The sequence below is a fragment of the Microplitis demolitor genome, chromosome 1, assembly GCF_026212275.2.
Source record: "Microplitis demolitor isolate Queensland-Clemson2020A chromosome 1, iyMicDemo2.1a, whole genome shotgun sequence".
Lineage (NCBI taxonomy): Eukaryota > Metazoa > Arthropoda > Insecta > Hymenoptera > Braconidae > Microplitis > Microplitis demolitor.
In genome coordinates, this window is record NC_068545.1 from 345,891 (window position 1) to 364,951 (window position 19,061).

The 19,061-nt window shown below is 31.5% G+C and overlaps 4 protein-coding genes across 7 annotated transcripts; 1 reads left to right on the forward strand and 3 right to left on the reverse strand.

The window, feature by feature from the left end:
* Positions 1-29: 29 nt before the first annotated feature.
* On the reverse strand, positions 30-3,277 carry LOC103577846 (Meiotic recombination protein REC8-like protein). 3 transcript variants are annotated; one of them, XM_008558681.2, is made up of 14 exons: positions 3,205-3,277; positions 2,814-2,966; positions 2,607-2,734; positions 2,481-2,541; positions 2,269-2,410; positions 2,115-2,200; positions 1,999-2,054; positions 1,825-1,892; positions 1,393-1,755; positions 1,163-1,325; positions 860-1,094; positions 598-789; positions 369-529; positions 30-303 (listed from the first exon to the last, which is right to left on the reverse strand). In XM_008558681.2, the coding sequence occupies exons 2-14, from the start codon at positions 2,951-2,953 to the stop codon at positions 233-235; spliced, it is 1,866 nt and encodes a 621-aa protein (XP_008556903.1). In that variant the 5' UTR covers positions 2,954-2,966; positions 3,205-3,277; the 3' UTR covers positions 30-232. The 3 variants fall into 3 exon arrangements, with proteins under 3 accessions (XP_008556903.1, XP_008556901.1, XP_008556902.1); XM_008558679.2 differs by having other exon boundaries at positions 1,825-1,910; XM_008558680.2 differs by having other exon boundaries at positions 1,825-1,910; positions 3,158-3,270.
* Positions 3,278-3,670: 393 nt separating this feature from the next.
* LOC103577845 (myotubularin-related protein 10-B) lies at positions 3,671-6,848 on the forward strand. The gene is made up of 10 exons (XM_008558678.3): positions 3,671-3,980; positions 4,049-4,243; positions 4,305-4,460; positions 4,524-4,648; positions 4,731-4,886; positions 5,050-5,354; positions 5,425-5,571; positions 5,631-5,803; positions 5,866-6,036; positions 6,110-6,848. The coding sequence occupies exons 1-10, from the start codon at positions 3,921-3,923 to the stop codon at positions 6,566-6,568; spliced, it is 1,947 nt and encodes a 648-aa protein (XP_008556900.1). The 5' UTR covers positions 3,671-3,920; the 3' UTR covers positions 6,569-6,848.
* An 86-nt stretch (positions 6,849-6,934) lies between these two features.
* Positions 6,935-9,428, reverse strand: LOC103577844 (aldehyde dehydrogenase, mitochondrial). Its single transcript, XM_008558676.3, has 8 exons — positions 9,137-9,428; positions 8,819-9,064; positions 8,442-8,688; positions 8,045-8,379; positions 7,851-7,988; positions 7,611-7,775; positions 7,374-7,531; positions 6,935-7,285 (listed from the first exon to the last, which is right to left on the reverse strand). Exons 1-8 carry the CDS (start codon positions 9,227-9,229, stop codon positions 7,138-7,140), a joined length of 1,530 nt encoding a protein of 509 aa, XP_008556898.1. The 5' UTR covers positions 9,230-9,428; the 3' UTR covers positions 6,935-7,137.
* A 134-nt stretch (positions 9,429-9,562) lies between these two features.
* LOC103577877 (very-long-chain (3R)-3-hydroxyacyl-CoA dehydratase) lies at positions 9,563-11,586 on the reverse strand. 2 transcript variants are annotated; one of them, XM_008558727.2, is made up of 6 exons: positions 11,397-11,586; positions 11,199-11,317; positions 11,021-11,137; positions 10,637-10,946; positions 10,444-10,548; positions 9,563-10,374 (listed from the first exon to the last, which is right to left on the reverse strand). In XM_008558727.2, exons 2-6 carry the CDS (start codon positions 11,280-11,282, stop codon positions 9,698-9,700), a joined length of 1,293 nt encoding a protein of 430 aa, XP_008556949.1. In that variant the 5' UTR covers positions 11,283-11,317; positions 11,397-11,586; the 3' UTR covers positions 9,563-9,697. The 2 variants fall into 2 exon arrangements, with proteins under 2 accessions (XP_008556949.1, XP_053594147.1); XM_053738172.1 differs by having other exon boundaries at positions 11,384-11,586.
* Between the last annotated feature and the right edge of the window lie 7,475 nt (positions 11,587-19,061).

The following is a 19,061-nucleotide window of genomic DNA, read 5'->3' on the forward strand; positions in this document are numbered from 1 at the left end:
TATCAATGCGTATTAATTACTTATAATTTTATAAAATAACAAGCAATAATTAAAAATTGTCTCAGATAAATCTTTGGTGAAGAATAATTTTTTGTTTAAAATGATACTGAGAACATTTAAATTAATTATAAAAATAATTAATTTTAGCTCAGTAATAATACTGATTTTCTTCATGCTATTTACTTTCAAATGTGATTCAAAAATATTATAAAAAAAAAAATTAAATTAAAGTTCAATTTTTTTGGATCCAAATAGTTTCATCATCATCTTGATCCAGTGATATTTTGCTTTCAGTTGCAAGTGCTATAAAATAAAAAAAATGATTAATATGATTTTTTAATAAATAGTAAAATAATTAATTAACTTACAGAGAAGATGAAATAACAATCTAATGATCCCCAGGGAGTTGTTATCATCCATGGAAATTAGTTCATCGAAGCGAATAATTTGATGACCTTGAGACACAAACATGTCGATCTGCGCCATCAAATCAGCTTTTGTCCACTTATATGGCGGAGATGGACTCAATCTATAAAAATAAATTGTAGTTTTAAATTTAAATTTTATATTAAATCTTAAATTAAGAAAAGTATTTACCTCTTGTTAACAGGTATGTTTTCAATGTCGATGATTTTGTCAGATAGACTTCTCGAGTGCGATTGATTGTTTCTAATAGGAGGTCCAGACATCAATGATTCATTGGACTCTTCATCAATCGCATCGGTGGTCAACTGAACAAAGGCTGCTTCGAGAGTAGCTTCGGTATTTGTGACCGGGGGTTGACTGGAACTTTAAATAACCAAGATGTCAATAATTATTATTGTATTTTTAAAATAAAATAAATTTATAGGTAAATTACTTGTCGATGATAGGAGCTGGAGGTTCTGGGTGAGTATCATCGAAAGGAATTTCAACAAATGGTTCAGTGGGTTCAGTTACTTCCTCTGCTACCTGGTTTTGGGGAGAAAGCTCGTGATCTGGTACCTCAATATTAACTGCAGTCTTATCTGTTTGATTTCTTACAGTACTTGGTATGGGACGATTGCCGTCAGTTAATTCAGCGGTCCTTTCAGTTGATGCTCGTCTAACAACATCTAAAAAAATAATTATTTAACAAAAATTCATTTATAGAATAATTAGTTTTTCAGTAATAATACTTTACCTCTGACATTATAAGCAGCTCCAAGCTTTAGCTGCTGGAAATTAGCCATCAGAGGACGCCCAAGAGAACGGAATTTCCTGGACCCTATAGTTGCAAACCGATTAAACAAATCATTAGCTGATAGCCAAGCTTGACTTGGATTCGCTCTAACAGCTTTGAAAGACTAGAAAAAAAAATTTGTATTAAATATTTAAATTAAAAATAAGTTTTTGGTAACAATAAAAAATTACCACAGTATAAATATTATTTTGCTGGCTTTTTCTAATAATATCACCAGGTATCTGTGTGATGTCATCGATTATCACTCCAGTCTTTTTACGTCTTCGTGACTTTGGAGCTAAAACTTTAAGCTCCTCAATTAATTCAGGAAGATCTTCCAAAGTACCAGCTGAGACTTCTGTTACGGAAGCAACGGGTGCTTCTTGTGCTGGAGCTTCTTGTGCTGGAGCTTCTTGTTCAGGTTGTATTTCTACTGATACGTCCATGGCCATTGGCTGTATGCTCTCAAATACAGGAACTGACGAATCTTCAGCACCATCAAGATCTGTTCTTACTAATGATGGATCATCTCCAAATGAATGATCAAGTGTTCTCTATTTATAAATAATTTAAATGATTAATTTAAAAAGTACTAATGAGTAAATAAAATAATGAAATCTTACACGTATACGTTTAGAAGGAGTTTCAATGTTAATCTGGTTAGGTAGTCTCTTGGGAGTGCGTGTAGGATCTGAAAGTTGATTAGGCGCTGAAATAATAAATTTACGTATACATAATAAATAATTTAGATAAATAAAACTTGATTCAAGTAAAGTAACTGCTGGACGCTAAATTACCAGAGAGGTCTTCATTAAATGTCATATCAAGATCACGAATAGCGTCACGGATTGAACTAAAAAAAAAATAAAAAATTATTTTTGTTAAAAATCAAATTACTTAAATATATATTTACTCAGTATCTGTTGAAGTTCCTAAGAGAATATTCCAATCTTCAACTATCATCATACCAAAATTTGGTCCAGCTACTTCTTCCATTCTCTGCAAATAAAAACAAAATTTTAAATAAATTTACTTTTTTTTGTTTGTGAAGATTAATAAAAACCAACAGCCGTTTCAGCAATATAAAGATCATCATTATCGTCCGGAAGTAAATTGACATCTTTTGGAAGGTGTTCATCAAAACTGAGTTCAATGTCAGGTATTTGGAGATCAATACTTGACAAAGGTCCATCTCCAGAAAGTTGAGTACTATTGTAAATTATTTCAATTATTTAATTGTCTATATCTTAATTCAATTAATAGAAATTATTTAGCTTACGATTCATCTTTATCTGATTTCAGCGACGCATCCACTTCTTTAATCAATTTCGTCATACGGTCTTAAAAAAAATTATAATAAATACAATTAAATGTTAATTTTAATTTTAAAAGAATTTAATACTACCTTCCAAAATTAGACATTGATAATTATTTAATTTGGTGACTCCGTAACCCAGATGCGATGCTAAATAGAGGCTGTATTCGCTTTTGACTTTTTCTTTCCTTGATTTTATTATTTCCTTAATTTCTTTGCTGTAAAAAGAAGTTAATGGATAGGAAAGAAAATAAATGTTTATAATTAATTAATAAATTACTAATAAAATTACTGTACCATGCCTGGGATGTATCAATAGCCATAATTTGGTTGGAATTGTACTTTTTTTTGAATACTTTGTCAGTTAATGTGCCAGCAAACCAAATTTTCTCTAGTAATGCTAGATTACGAGATAATTCCGGAGGAGTTGAATTCATTTTTATAATTATTCTTTAATTAAAAAGTTTAATAATAATTATTAGTAATTAATAAATAATAAGTATTTAATAGATAATTTCCTATCAACCGAAGACGAAGTAAAAAAAAAATTCTATCTTCTTAAATTTAATTATTTCATATTCCAATTAATTTATTCAATATTTTCAATTATTAATAATTATTATTTTATTAATTATCAATACTTTTTAACAAATTTTGAGCTATTAAGTTGATGTGGACTAGCGCTTACTTCAAATGGGTTACAAGTTTCTAATGTAAATAATATTTAACGGTTTTTTAATTCTAAGAAAAACAATGTCGGCTTTCTTCCTTTCAAAAATCTATAAAAATATTTTTAAAAATTCTTAACATTTAAATTAACCGTTAAATTCATTTAATAGATTTTTAAATTAATTAAATAATTAACTTTCTCTAACAAAGTAATAATTAAGTAAATTAATAAATAAAATACTGTTCTAATTAAATATATATATATAGCATTGTCATGGCTGTTACATATATTAGTCAACAAATCATATAAAACAGAGTTAAAAAAAAACTTTGAAATTTTTGGCTGCCGGGTTTTTTATTGGTCGCGTTCGATTCTTTTTTAGTCCGTCCGCACTAACGACATCTAGCTCGCCAGCACTTTGACTATTTTAAAAAACCTCATATTTGTGTGTACTATATATGTATAGTTTACCCTACCTATTAAATAAAGGTAAAAAAATCTATTTTATTGTTAATTACATAAATCATTGTTCAAGTGCGTATGTACTATAATTATTTTATTTTTAAAATAATTAAATTTACAAAAATGATTTATAAAAAAATTTAAATTATCATTTAAAAGTACGCGAGTGTTATGTGTTTGTGTACACATTAATAATTAATTTATTGTTTACAAATAATTTGTATTTCTGTTTAATGTTGATTTGTTTAAGCTTTTAATAATTTTAGACAATCATGGATAAAAGTTGTAATAATTTTATTAGTTATGTTGGTATGGAAGAGCATGAGATGCAGGTATTTATTTTATTTATTATCTTCAATCACTAATTAACTAATTAATTAATTTATTTATTTATTTTTAGCAAATAAATTCTGAAAGAAAAAACTCAGTTAATGATAATAATGTCAAATTACTGGCTGGTGAAGTTCTCATTGCAGAAGCACAAAGTGTGTTGATGTTTTCACCAGTTGGTGATTTAAAACAGGGTATTTCTGGAGTACTTGCTGTCACTAATTTTAAACTGTCATTTATTACGAGCGATGATTCCACTGCTGAGGTAAATTAAATCAACTCAATGTCATTAGTCACTTATATTTTAAAAATTTTTAATTTTCTAGGACCTAAACCATCAGCAAAATCATTTCTATGGTTACACAGACTCATGTTTGACAAATATTGATGAAATTTACTTAATAATGGGTGATAAGAAACGTAAATTAGTGCCTGGTAGTACAGTGCCCTCTAAAGTTAAGGGAATTTTCATTGTTTGTAAAGTAAGCATTCCAATAATAATTCAATAATTATATAAATATTTATTTACTCTTTTTTGTTGTCAGAATTTTAGGACATGGTCATTTTCATTTAAATTTTCCCCAGTCGGGCATGGAAAAAATTTACTGACTACTCTTCTGCATCATGCATTTCCACGAAGGCATCAATTATTATTTGCTTATGATTACAAGTAATTTTTTTTCATATTTATTCAAGGCTTTATTATAATTTGTAATAATTAACAATAATTTATTTTTATTTATTATTTATAGAGAGCCGTATTACAGCAGCGTAGATAAAAAAGTTAAATTGTTTCGTAGTATGAGTGATTGGCAAAACGAATTAAATCGCACGTCGTGTAATAATGAACATACAAAAAGAAATTGGAGATTGTCTTCTGCTAATTTACGTTATCAATTATCATCCAGGTATAATTATTATAATTATTACAGTTTACTACTCGTTATAAGCCTCCGTTAAAAATGTTAAAATTATAAAATAAAACAGGCTTATAAAGGGTAGCCGAGGACAAAACTAAATCCACGGTAGTGGAAAAACTGAAATTCTAATTAGTAATAAATGTTTAATTAGCCTTCCAGAATACATAATAGTGCCAGCATCAGTAACAGATAGTCAATTAACTGGCGCGGCTTCGCACTTCCAAGACAACCGTCCTCCAGTGTGGTCTTGGACAAACAATCGCGGAGCGACTTTAGTTAAAATGTCTGAACTGATACCAACGATAACAGAACGAACTCAAGAAAATATAATGCTAGAAAATATACGAAAAAGTCATCCACAGAAGCAACCAATGGCGGTAATTGATTTAAATAAAGAAGTTAATGTTAAATCTGTAGCCAATGGATTTTCAAAATTTATTTCTTTATGCTCACCAGGTATCACTTGTACATTCTATGTAATATTTTTAATGTAAAAATTTAAATTAATATATTATTGTTATTGCAGACAATGTTAGACAGTTTTGGTTACAAGACAATAATTTTTACTCGTTATTAGAAAGCAGTAAATGGCTTAAATTTATATCCTACTGCTTGCAAAAAGCTGTTGAAGCCAGTGACCATTTAAATTCTGGTACTTCTGTTATTCTGCAAGGTAAATTTTATACAAACTAATTTATGATAATCAATATTTAATTAAAATAATTATTTTAGAAAATGCTGGTAGAGATTTATGCTGCGTAATATCAAGTTTAGTTCAATTAATACTTGACCCGTACTTTAGGACAATAACTGGTTTCCAAACGTTACTGCAGAAAGAGTGGGTAGCTGCCGGTCATCCTTTCTGTGATCGTCTAGGTCATATTATTAAACCTAACACTGAAAAGGTAATTTTAAATACAACGATTTTTAAAATCTAGTTCTAAAATAAAATTTACTTATTATTTAGTCTCCAATATTTTTGATCTATCTCGACTGTGTGTGGCAACTATGCCAGCAATATCCATCTAAATTTGAATTTACGGAGACATACTTAACAAGCTTGTGGGATACTGCTCATGTATCTATTTTTGATACATTTATTTTTAATTGTGAAAGAGATCGTACCGTTGCTGCGATGGTAATTGTCAATCACCATTTAAATAAACTCTTATTTATTTATTTACTGTACGGAATAAAAATTTATTTTTTAGGATCCAAACAATCCATTGGTTCTCAGAAGTGTCTGGGACTGGCGCGAACAGTTTACAGACCAAGATATCCTGCTGTTCTACAGCCCGTTCTTCAACCCGAGCGACGAAGAAAAGTTTCTCAAACCCCAGTGCAATGTCTCCAGCCTGGAACTGTGGACCCAGTGCTACTTCCGATGGATTCCACCGCTGGAAATCCGTAACGGTGGTAAAAATCACTCTGAACTGTACGTCCGGTTGATACAGAATAGCATAAACCAACTGAAAATAAACGTAAACGGCAACTGCGGTTCTCCTGTTGAAAAAATAAATACATTTCTAGTTCAAATGAACATCGATAGCTTTTATCCTTTTGGTAACAAACGTTCGGGCAGTACCGTCAGTACTCCGATAATGAACAACTCGATGCTGATGACTGAGAGTTTCATTGACGCACAGTCGTTGCTTACTGCACCAGACTGATAATTACTTTTTTATTACTTATTTATTTTATTACATTGACATTTTATTTGTCAATTTTTAGAGGCTCTGAGATTTTTTTTTAATATTTTTAATTGAATGATTTTTTATATGGCACGTGTGTGATTGTTATTTAAATGAATCTAAATCCGTATGCAGGGTGAGCTGATGAAATAAAATGCAGCTATTTTTACATCGGAAACGCTTTTTAATTATTAAATTTTAATTTACTCATTTTTATAAAATTATTTATATTATTATTATTTTTTTTAGATTCTATTAAAATATAAATAGCAATATTTAATTATTAATAAATATAAATATATATTGATTTATTTATTTATATTTTTTTCAAAGTATGGGAATAAATTCCTTTGTATTAAAAATTATTTTTATTGTCTTTTCTTAGACTTAATTATTTTACATTCCTTAGAACTAAACAATACAAAAAAAATATATATATACATATATATGTACGATTACAAAAATTTTGTACTTGTATTTGTAAAAGGTAACAAACTTAATGTGGCGGGACTGAGCATTAATTTAAAAATAATCAAGATGGAAAATATTTAACTATTTTTTTCATGCACTTTCATAATTACACTTTTAACTTCTGTGTATGCTTCGAGTCCGTATTCGCCGAGCTCGCGGCCGTGTCCGCTCATTTTGTAGCCGCCAAAGGGTACCTGGTTTGCTAGGACATTATAAGTGTTTACCCTGAGGATAAATTTAAATTTATTGTAATTATTATCATAGATTTTGGTTGACTAGATAGAGATTATTAATTTTGATATAATTAAATTACCAAACTGTGCCGGCACGTAATCCCTGGATTAAATGATTAGCTTTATCGATGTCTTTTGTGAAAATAGCGGCAGCTAGTCCATAATCTGTTTTATTAGCGCGTTCTATTACTTCATCAATTTCGCTGAATTTCAATATTTGTTGGACTGGTCCGAATATCTGTAATAATATTTTTTATTTTAAATTATGGCAGCAATTCAGATAATTAATTGATCTAGATTTTTTTAAAAGTACTTACTTCTTCACGAGCGATAGTCATGTCGTCTTGGACATCAGCAAAAACAGTTGGAGCAATAAAATAACCGGCACTACCGACTCTGTCACCTCCGCTTACTAATTTAGCGCCTTGATCTTTACCACTTTGAATCATTGTCAAAATTTTATTCATTTGCTCTTCATCAATCTTTAAAAAATATATATTATTGATAATTAGCAGCAATTAGTTATTTAAAAATTAAAAAAAAAAAAAACAAATTACTTGGGGTCCATGTTCGACATTTGGATCAAATGGATTTCCTACGGTTCTTTTTTGAGCGCGGATAGCACTTTTTTCAACAAACTCATCATAAATATCATCTTCTACGAAAGTCCTTGACCCGGCACAGCAGCATTGTCCCTGAAGACGATCAGATAAAATACAAAAATATAAAATTTAAATAAATAAAAACTCACCATGTTGAAGAACAAGCCAAAATGGGCGGTTTCGACGGCATAATCCATATCAGCGTCTTTCAAAATAATATTCGGAGACTTTCCGCCCAACTCTAGAGTAGTTCGCTTCAAGTTGCTCATCGCCGCGCCCTGTTTAACCAACTTGCCGACTTCTGTTGATCCAGTGAACGCGATTTTGTCAACCTTCGGGTGATTTACCAGCGCAGCGCCTGTTTCTCCGAATCCGGGAAGGACATTTACGACTCCGGGTGGGAAACCGGCTTCTTTTATCAACGAAGCGAGATACAGAGCCGTCAGCGGTGTTTGCTCTGCTGGTTTTAGTATCACCGTGTTTCCTGGACATTAAAATTTAATTATTTAACATGAGTTTTAAAATTAATTAGTCACCAGCGGGTACCTGTTGCTAATGCTGGTCCTATTTTCCAGGCCATCATCAGCAAAGGAAAGTTCCAGGGAATTATTTGACCGCAGACACCGACGGGTTCATGTCGCGTGTAAGCGAAGAATTTTCCGTCCATCGGAATAACTTTTCCATGATTTTTGTCAGCCCAGCCGGCGTAATATCGGAGTACAGAGGCGCTCTGGGGTACATCGAAGCCGTAAGATGCTGTGAAAGGTTTTCCATTGTCCAGTGTTTCTAGAGACTAAATAAATAAATATAAATACAAGAGATAATTAATTAATCCACGTAATGACGTGCGTTATCGATGACTGATTATGTAAATAAATAACTAACGATTGTGCAATGATTAATAATGTGATGCTGATACGTACAGCAAGATATGTATGATCACGTTCAATTAAGTCTGCTAATTTATGAAGAAGGACACCGCGTTGTGAAGCATCCATCGTTCTCCATTTTGATCCCAATTTGAAAGCTTGCCGAGCTGCTTTGACAGCCACGTTTACATCTTCTTCACCAGCTTCTTGGACTTCTGCTATGACCTCACCGGTAGTCGGATTTACTGTGTTAAAGGTCTTGCCTGAAGCGGACTTGCGCCATTCGTTGTCGATGAATAGCTGGTTTTTTAATTATTATTTTATTAAAACTGTGATTGATATGTAGATTAGATAAGAAAAATAATTACTTACTCCAGCGTACATTATTGAAGGATTTAACTCTGGTACCGGTGGAGCTGTTGCAAAAGCTCTCGAGAGCTGAATTTTTTTGATAACTCGAAGCATTGTAGGTTTTTAATTGATCACGCGATCACGATTTGCAGGTTAATGATTAAGTGATCTTGTTGTTGGTAATAAACTTGATGACACTTGATATGCGGTATGAGAATGATTGGAGATTAATGAAGTTTAAGAATGTTAGAAAATTACGTTGTGAGAAACAATGCAGTAAGTGGTATCATGTGTAATATATTATGCGTAAGAAATGTGCGCAGTAGGTAACTTTAGTCTTTTTGATTTTTTGTTCCCGCTACGGAGGTTAAGAAAAATAATTAAAATCATGAATTTATTTAAATCATTATTTTTATTAAATTCAATACTTAAATGTCAATACAGGCTTAAAAATAGTTAATACTCTTTAATTAAAACATACATTTTTAAATACTTCTATTTCCATTGAAGATAATGATGTAATTTTTTTAATTATATATAAAAAATCTTAACTCATGTAAAATAATTAAATTTACATGACAATTATTCGTGCAAATCGAAAAAATTCTTGACAGTATTACCCATCCACTTAAAAAATATACAGAAGCCAGCAATCAGACAAAAATTAATTGCAAAGAACTTGAAGCTCAAATTTTGCTGGATGACTTTCCGTTCCTTAGTTTTTCCAAGTTTCTCATACCTCGCCCTGTTCATGTGTGACATCATCATGTAGAGCGCAGGCAGGAAAAATATCAACAAGTAAATCCTCAAGAACGTCGGCAGGTGGAACGAAAAGTTCCAGGCGTTGGGTAACGCTACGTTGTACTTTTTTGACTCTTCAAAATAGGGAATATTACGCAGGACGATTATGCCCTCGCACAGGAACCCCATCGGGTAGAGCGGTATCCATACCGTGTATCTCAGCCAAGTTATCAATGGAATATTTACCTTCAGCAACTGCGTTATGTAATAGGGATATCGGAAAATTTCAACGAGGCTCCAAACGAAAAATAGATAAAACACCACCGGCTTTGTTTGCATCCGCTCTTCGGATTCGATCATAACAAATAGAATAAATGCCCGGCCACCGACTTGTACGAATGGTATCAGGGGATTGCCTCTGGTGTAGCCAAATATTGGATGCATTACTTCTAAAAACTGCATCAGTTGTGCGAATTTCAGCAAACTTCCTACGCTCTTGTACGTCTCTTTCATGGAATCTAGTGGAAAATCAAACAGAATAGACTGACTATCATCCACTTGAATAATTATCACAATTAGTTAATTACCTGGACCATCTCTAGAGTATTTGATTCCCATGATTATCAGAATGTAGAGGAACCCAATGAATTGGAATAAATTATAGAAGACTAAATATACTTTTTTATAATCTTCTGCAAATAATCAATTAATTTAATTAGTAATTATGTAATTGCTGCCATTCAATTGTCTGATCAAATATTTGGAATTAATTATTGCTACCTCTCCTGTATCCCAGCTCCTCTTTGTGAAGTTTGTCATACATGTGAGGATAATCCTCATTGATATCCCGCTTCTCAAAATCTTCCGTATGGAATTTATTATTTAAGCCCGCGTACTCCTCGCTCAATTTTTTGAATACAGGCTTAGAAGTTTTCTTATCATTGCATAAACTTTTTTTTGTCATTTTGTCCGAGTCCGGAATAATCCACGAGGGATCTGTGTCCTCTGTACTAAGTCGGGGCCACTTTTCCTCAGTTTGTTTCCTCAAAATAAATTGCAATTGTTGATCTATAAGCTCATACACATTTTCCTGTTAATTTAAATCCTAATTAACATAAATAATAAATAATAATAATAATAATAATAAAAAATAAATTTACTGACCCTACGATCAGTTTGCTTGTAAAACTTTAAATTAAAACAATAATTTATGGGTCCATTTTCATCAGGTTTGAATGCTGAAAATTGCATACTGTCATCTTCGAAATGAATTTCCGATCCCTGTTTAAAAATAAATAATTAATTATCAAATATATACAAATATTTTTAAATAAATCAATACCTGAGGATTATTAATATCAATTCTTAAATAAATATCACTGTTTGTTTGATTCCAATAAACTTTTGGACTTTGTGCGTTAGACATCTTTTTTTTTTATATAAAAAACTTGATATAATTATCTGCAATCAATTTATGTAAAAAATAATAAATAATAATTATTTCAACTACTGTATTTATTTATTTACTTTTTATAATTACCGGTATTATTCCACCAAATATGAATTTTTATGATGAATTCTTCTTATCACATCTGGAGACTTTTTTTTTTAGCGAGAAAAAATAAATGGCCATTTGCAAGATTCAATTTTTGAATTAAAAAAAAAAAATTATTATTTTAGAAGATTTGCCGAGTTATTGATAAGAATAGAATGTTTATTTCTGTCTACTGTTATCGACGTAGCAACTGGTGAACTAGTTGGAGTTATCAATACCAGTCATTTAGTTCCGGTAGTTGCCGCGAGAACTCGGAGCGCTAGTGTAGTTTTCGGTATAATAAATTTAAAAACCTAAGTTCAATGATCTAATTCAACCCCTCGTGAAATAAAATTCAATGAATAATTTTATGAGATAGATTTATTCATAACAAAGTATTTATACCTATTGAAATTATATATTACTTGGGACAACATGAAGAAGCTTTTTGTTGATAATTTCTTTTATTTAATTACAAAATTTTATTTTTAAAAATGAAAAAACTATAATTTTTCATAATTTAATATTTTCAAGCCTTGTTTTGTCTTGTTAAATATATAATAGCTATATTTATGATAAATAACTAAAAATATATGTACGAGTGCCCAAAAAAATTTGTGAGTATATTTAAAATTTTAAAAGCGAGCTAAAAAAAAGTTTTGCTCTTAATCCCTGATTTATATAATCTATTGTATAGAAAACCGTTGAAAAAATGTTTATTTATAAAATATGTTCTCACAATAACAAACAAAAAGAGAAGAAAAAAAAAAATATGACTCGTTGATTTGTCACAGTTTATAATACTTTAGCAAAATCGATGTAAGTTGGCGGGTAAATAAAAGAGCTGGCCACCGGAAACGGCTGCAAAAAGCCTTTTGGACTACTGACACATAACAAATGTAAGTAAAATATTATAATATTATTTTCCCTAAATTTTCCATGCATAAAATTTTTCAGCCCATTCGTAGCCGCACTATTAATCCTCCTTTTATTTTACATGAAAAATTTTTTCTGACATAATTGGGAAAATAAAAACCAACAATTGTTCTCAGACATGTTCGATAAATCATTTAATTTGAAATCCTCGTGATAAATTCGTAGGAACGAAACATGTACATATATACAACGTCATATATATACATATATATATAAGGGAGTAAAGCTTTCTAAAAGATCATCTGGCACACGACAAGTGTGTTCTTGCAGCTGCTGGATGCCGGGTGCCGGTGATGGCGATGCACACACGCCCGTGTCATGATCATCACCATCATCATCATCATCATCATCATCAAGATCGCAGTACGTCAGTTTATAAAATCTTTGACCTTGAGACGCGTGACTGCTGGTCTTTCAAGACTCGAAGCATCTTAAAAGTCATTTAGTTACTGCACTTATTGGCAATTTTTGTTTTTAACTCGACTCCTTTGTGCGGCCAGAATATTACCTATACCTCATCTTCTCAACTTATTTTACACTCATTATCATATAATTTGGGGCTTCGTGATGCGTGATGTGTTTTCGTGATCCTTAAACCGACGTACGATCTTACAAGATAATTTCATCAGTACACGAATATTTTTTCTTATCTCTTCTCCGACTTGTCTTACTAATAAGAAAAACACTCGAGTAATTTATTCAATTATTAATTAATAACAACTTAATTATAATAATAATAAACAATACACCCATTTAACCCTCATCTTTATTAATTTTTTAAAAAAACATATAAATTTTATTTCCAGTGTCTCAGTCGTCATCTGGCCTTAATAGACACGTTCCAAATCCATAAAATAAATTTCTGTATAGTCATCATAGTATCATGCGTGTAAAGATCTCCTGCAGTGGGAACTCTGGGTGGGTTACTTAAAAAATATATTTTCTATTTCCACAAGACATTGTTAAAATTTATTTATTGATAAAATATAATACACCGAATCGACATAAAAATTTATCTATAGATATATATGTAGAACTGAGATCTCATTTAGTTGATGGCTCAACAGTCTGATGTCTGGTATCCTGCAGCTAAGTTTCACGTATCGTGCGGGTGCTCCGGTTTGTACAAAAGCAGCGTAACCCCAGGTAAAGCGTTGCTCTCAGGTAAGCCAGCAAAATATCCCAGGTACGCCAGGTGGTACCGTTTCCTTTTTTATTTTCACCTCTTCCTCTGTCTCTCACGTCACCTCACTTATATACTCTACTTTACTCTGTCCACCAATACCATCACCATCACCATCACCATCACCACCACCACCAACACGTATATACATTCATAATATATATATTTTAGTTTCTCAACCAACGAGGACGACGACGACGAGGTCGATGTAAGATCGACCAGCTGTTTCGGGCCCGAGTCTTAAGTTTGTAAAGGAGCCTTACCCTCATTGTCAACCGAACTCAACTGGCTTTTTTTTTCCAGCCTCAATAAAAACAGTATATAATATTAAAGATCTAGACTATATATCGTCAGTCTCTAGCCATCGTTACCGTCTTTCACAAGAACTTAATCCCCCCTAGCTCCTATTTATCTTTTCTTTTCTGAAAACATTTAAAAGCAAGGTTTGTCGCGACGTCGGCGTACCCAATTAAATATTTGGTTTAGGCGGCTACTTGTTAGTAATTTAACATTATTTGTCTCGACACAAGGTAGTTAATATACAAGTACTTTTTAAAATGTGTAATGGATGTTTAAACTGAAAGAGTGGAGGTTTTCGAGGAATAATATTATTACAGGAAGTAAAATATATCGTGACATCTGCATAATTCGGCCGATATTTCCGACAACTCATGCCATATGCGAGCCCAAAAAGTTTTTTCCTTTTATTTATTTGCTGTCTCCGTTTTCTGACCTTTTTCATCGGGTGGTTGTGGAAAATTTTTAAAAAATGGGAGGAACGGTTAGGTCTGTTCTCATTTCTATTTTTTTTCCATTTCTCAGAGCTGCCCGGTATGTGTTTAGAGAAAATTTAACGTAATATATATTAATAGGAATGATGCAATGTAATATCGATTATGATCGACGTGGGGTAAACAGCTGGTGATTTTTTCTTTTTTTTTTTTTCGGGGTTACAAAGTATGTATGCATCTGCTACACTAATACCATTGTATTGTATTGTGTTATTTGTTTAATCTGTATAGGATGTTAATGTTATAACGTGTTTGAGTCTCGTAATCGGTGTCGATGGGTGCCGTAATCGACTGTTGGGGACTTTCTCCTCTCCCTCAAACGGACCAACAATTTCGCCTCACTATTAGCTGATGTGAGTGCGAGGAGTCCAACTTCTGATGTTTGGAAATGAGAAATGAGAAATAAGAATTACGTATATATATTATTGTGAGAACAAGATGTGTGTGAAAAATTTACACCTCGATCCGGGTTGATGAGATACATCTTCAGTCTTGTAGGCTGTGGATAGATATTTTTCTCTTTTCTCTTGTGTAATTTTTAGAGACCTTGAAAAAACGAAAGCATCAACTCAGAGTCCTTCGATGTTTCCGGTGTTTCATTTCTCTGTGGATTTTTACATCCTGTCTATTGTAGATCGATTTTTTATATTTTTATTTTTATAAAAGGAAGCCGAAACCGAATCATTAATTATATTTATTTTTTATTATTTTTGACGTTGATTACTTCGTTTGATTATCAATTAAATAACTCCACGCCCTAGCGAATGATCAATTTAAATTTTTATTTACTTATAGAAAATTATGGATGGTTATTAAAGTAAATATTGAGCTGGTAAAATATAATATTTAAATAAAATAAACTTGTAAGTCCTTTGTTTCATTGTTTATCCCAAGTTCCAATGTGAGAGTTGCAAGTTTCGCAAATAACGATAATGATTGCAGACTAACCGGTTGCTTACGTTGAAAAATCTGACGACCGATCCAACAGGCGGTAGATGTTATTTGTTTGCTGGTCACTTAACACTGTATTAATGTTATATTGTCTGCATTAATTAACTTTATCGTGATATCAATCACTTGCTAACATTATACAACAAAAAAAATGGCTATTTTTACCATTTTCGAAATCTATAGAACTCAGAACTCGTCACCGTCTAAGAAAACGTAGAAAATTTATAGAAATTCCATAGAAAATCTAGACTCAGGGCTCAGTACTTAAAAAAAAAAAAAATCCCTTGATAACCCTGTTCGATTGGGCTATCAAGGCATGTCCCTGTGTGTCATCTGGTCAATTTTTTAAAAATCTTGCCCGCTAATTATCATTCCTCAATATTTTTAAGGCTCTTTCATAGGGACATTGAATAAAAAAAAATTCGGTTTTTTTTCCATTTTTACATGTGAATTATCATACTGCTATAGGAATGTTTATTATGCCAACATAAGGATTTCCCATATGTCAACATGAGAAAAATATGAATTATTTTTGTCTGCGTATTTTATTTCCAACTTCGATAAAAATTTATCAAACACCTAAATAATATTTTTCTTTAAGTATTTCCCGGAAAAATTCTTCTCTTACTTTATACTTTTATTTTCCAGCTCCAAGGGGTTGAGTAAGATAAATGTTTCTATTTAACCTATGAACCCTCGCTATAAATCGTTAACTGTAACTTTAAAAATTTATTATTATTATCATTATTATTGTTATTACTATTATCAATTAGCTATAATTCGAATTCAATAACGCTAGTTTAGTTTATTATTATATTATATAAGATAAATATTATTTTTTTTTTTTTTTGACATTGAGTAAATAAAAAAATGTATTTATTTTATTGCGTGTAAATCGATTTTTTTATATTTTTAGTAGCTTTGGATTTACAGCATGGAAAATTCCGAAACCCATTAATCACTAGTACTGGTAATAAAGGACAATGGTAAAATTTATAAACGTGACAAATTGTATAATTTAACGTAAATGGCAATGGCTAAGAAGTCGTATTGGCTTGTGAGCGGAGTTTGCTGGCAGCCAGAGCAGAGGTAAAATGAAGGAGAGGAACAAGACGAAATAGTACTTCTATTATCAGACAGCATGGCTGAAAAATAATGGATGCAGAGAGACAGAGTGAGTAGTTTTGTACATGGGTAAGGCAGGTGCTTGAGGCAAAACCAGCACGCTGTACTGACAGCCTTGAATCTATAGCTCCTCGCTCTGGGTTTTACTCAAATACTTAAATTTTTTTATGCCATTACACATTTGCTGTAGACTTTAAGTAGAAAATCCTAGTCTATGGAACTACCGCGTGTATTTTATTTGTAACCTAAACTTGTATTGGACGTGTCAGTGGACTTGGTCATCCCACTGACACTCCAAAATGAGTAGACACAGATACAGGTAAAGGTATAGGTATAGGTAGGATAGATTCTGTATTTAAGCTGTGAAAAATAAAAGCGGTTGTCCATCACAAATGCCATTGCATGCATTCCTAAATACAAAAATACTGTAACCATTTTTCTTGGGTTCAAGTGAAACTTGCATTGGGTATTGATGGACTATGGGCTTTGCTGCTCGAATCGCTTGGATGGGATTTGCTGAAAATTTTACCTGAACATCTCTTTGAGGACCGACAAACACTATACTATACAATATCTCTATACAATTTTATGTTATGCATCAATGGAAAATTTTAAGGAAAAAAAAAAAGAATAAAATACTTGAGATAAAAATTTATTATTAATAAATTTTATTTTTACCAAGTATATTATTTTAGATGCTATTTTAATTTAACATATAAATTTTTATAACTTGTTAAAATATTATTTATTTAAATATTACTATAAACTGTCAAATCATTAGAATTAAATTACAATTTAAACCTTTGGTAGGCTATCACAAAATCAATACATGGGTTATTTAAATCTTTAGTATTTATTTAAATCAATAACTTTCAAGTAAATTACTTTATCATTTAAATATTCTAGTCTCAAAAGTATTTACAGCTTTAAGATACTACCAAGTTCTAGAAACTTCCATGAGGTTTAGTCTCAGCGTAATTTATTTCCATATTTAAAACATAAAAAATGATAATTTTTTTTTTTTTTTTTAAATAATTAGGCAGTTTTTCTAGTACGATACTGTTGGAAATTTAAGATGAAGTTTTAGCGAAAATTTTAGCGTCATCTAAAAGGTAATCGCTTAAAATCAACGGCAGTCGGCGAGTCTAATTATAACTATGACTAGGAAAAATGAAGAAAAAAAGGAAAGGCATACAATGGTGTAGGTAATTTTAAGACGAGTAAAGTAAAAAAATGATACTTTAAACCGTAGCTGAGGCTAAGCCAATAATTACTCCGAAAATTCCTCCATCTGTTAAATAATTTCAGACCTCTTCTCGCTTTAGAGATAAGAAGAAGCAGGTGAAGTTTTAAAAAATATCTTAAAGTTTAATTCTTTTTTAATAGTTACTTTTATGAAAATTCAAAAGTGTTAACATTAAAACTCCCGTAAAAATTTATGTTTGACGATGGTCTACATGTCAATGAAGAATTTTAATATCGACAAATTTTTTATACTATCACCAAACGTATACTTTTTTCAAACTACGATCGGGAATAGTAAGAAAGTACTTGCCAAGAGTGTAATTAGTTTTGTTTACTCTCAGACTAGACGGTGTGAAAAAATTTCATTTGCATTTGAATTTTGTCATCACCTTTTATTTGTTATTTTTAAATAATTTGTTTTATTTTACTTTTTTTATTTTTTGCTGCAAGACTGGAGACTTTAATTGGCGTTCGATGAACAACATTATCGGAATTTCGTCCGTAAATTATCCGAAGAACGATCTAATTACCGAAATTTAACGTCCATGGAGCTTCATTGTAGATTTTCGCTCCAATATATAATAGTCTGGTATATAATATACCCAGTTACTGCTTACTGCTCTACTCGTCTTTGAAAGTTACCGGCCAGGAAATTCTAGATCATTTTCACAAAAATTATCCATCAATCTTTTATAAAATACGATAATTAAAATGTATCTAATATCATAACCAAATACTTGTCTGTTTCTGATATCGTCGAATAACAACACTAAATATTAATAGCATCGACAGGGAATTAATAAAAAAAATAATGATTCGGGTATCGGTTTCAGGGGATATTGAATGTTCATACTTACAAACTCTTATATATTTTTTTTACCGAGTATAAAAAGGAGCGCAGAGCAAAAAAATTAAAAAGCGCGCGAATAATTATAAACTTATTCAATTGTAATGTTTAAAAAAATTAAAATAAGGAGAGGGGTAACCGCGGATGCGCGAGAGACTCGGGATGAATTTAAAAAGAGAGGGTAAAAATGATGCGTAAGATAAAAAAATTAAATGAAGAATAAATAAGAGTAAAAGAGAGAGAGAGAGAGAGAGAGAGAGAGAGAGAGAGAGAGTAAAATAAAATAATAATAAAAAAAAAAAATGATTTAAAAAGTGAGTGAGACGTATGTGGAAATAAAGACAGGGAGTGAGAAGGCGGAAAATAAGAGCGTGCGATGGTTGAGTGAGCAAGGGAGAACGCGCGGGTGCGCAAGTGTCCACACACGACACACACAGTGCCAAGGTTGGTTTGATCGTGTTGTGTGTCGTGTCCATGTTTCGTCGAGCTTTGACTTACTCTGGGCTCCCACTCCTGCTGTCGTTGATTCTACACGGTCTACACTCTACACACTGTTTCTGTCTCTGCTTGCTCTGGCTCTGCCTCTGCCACTG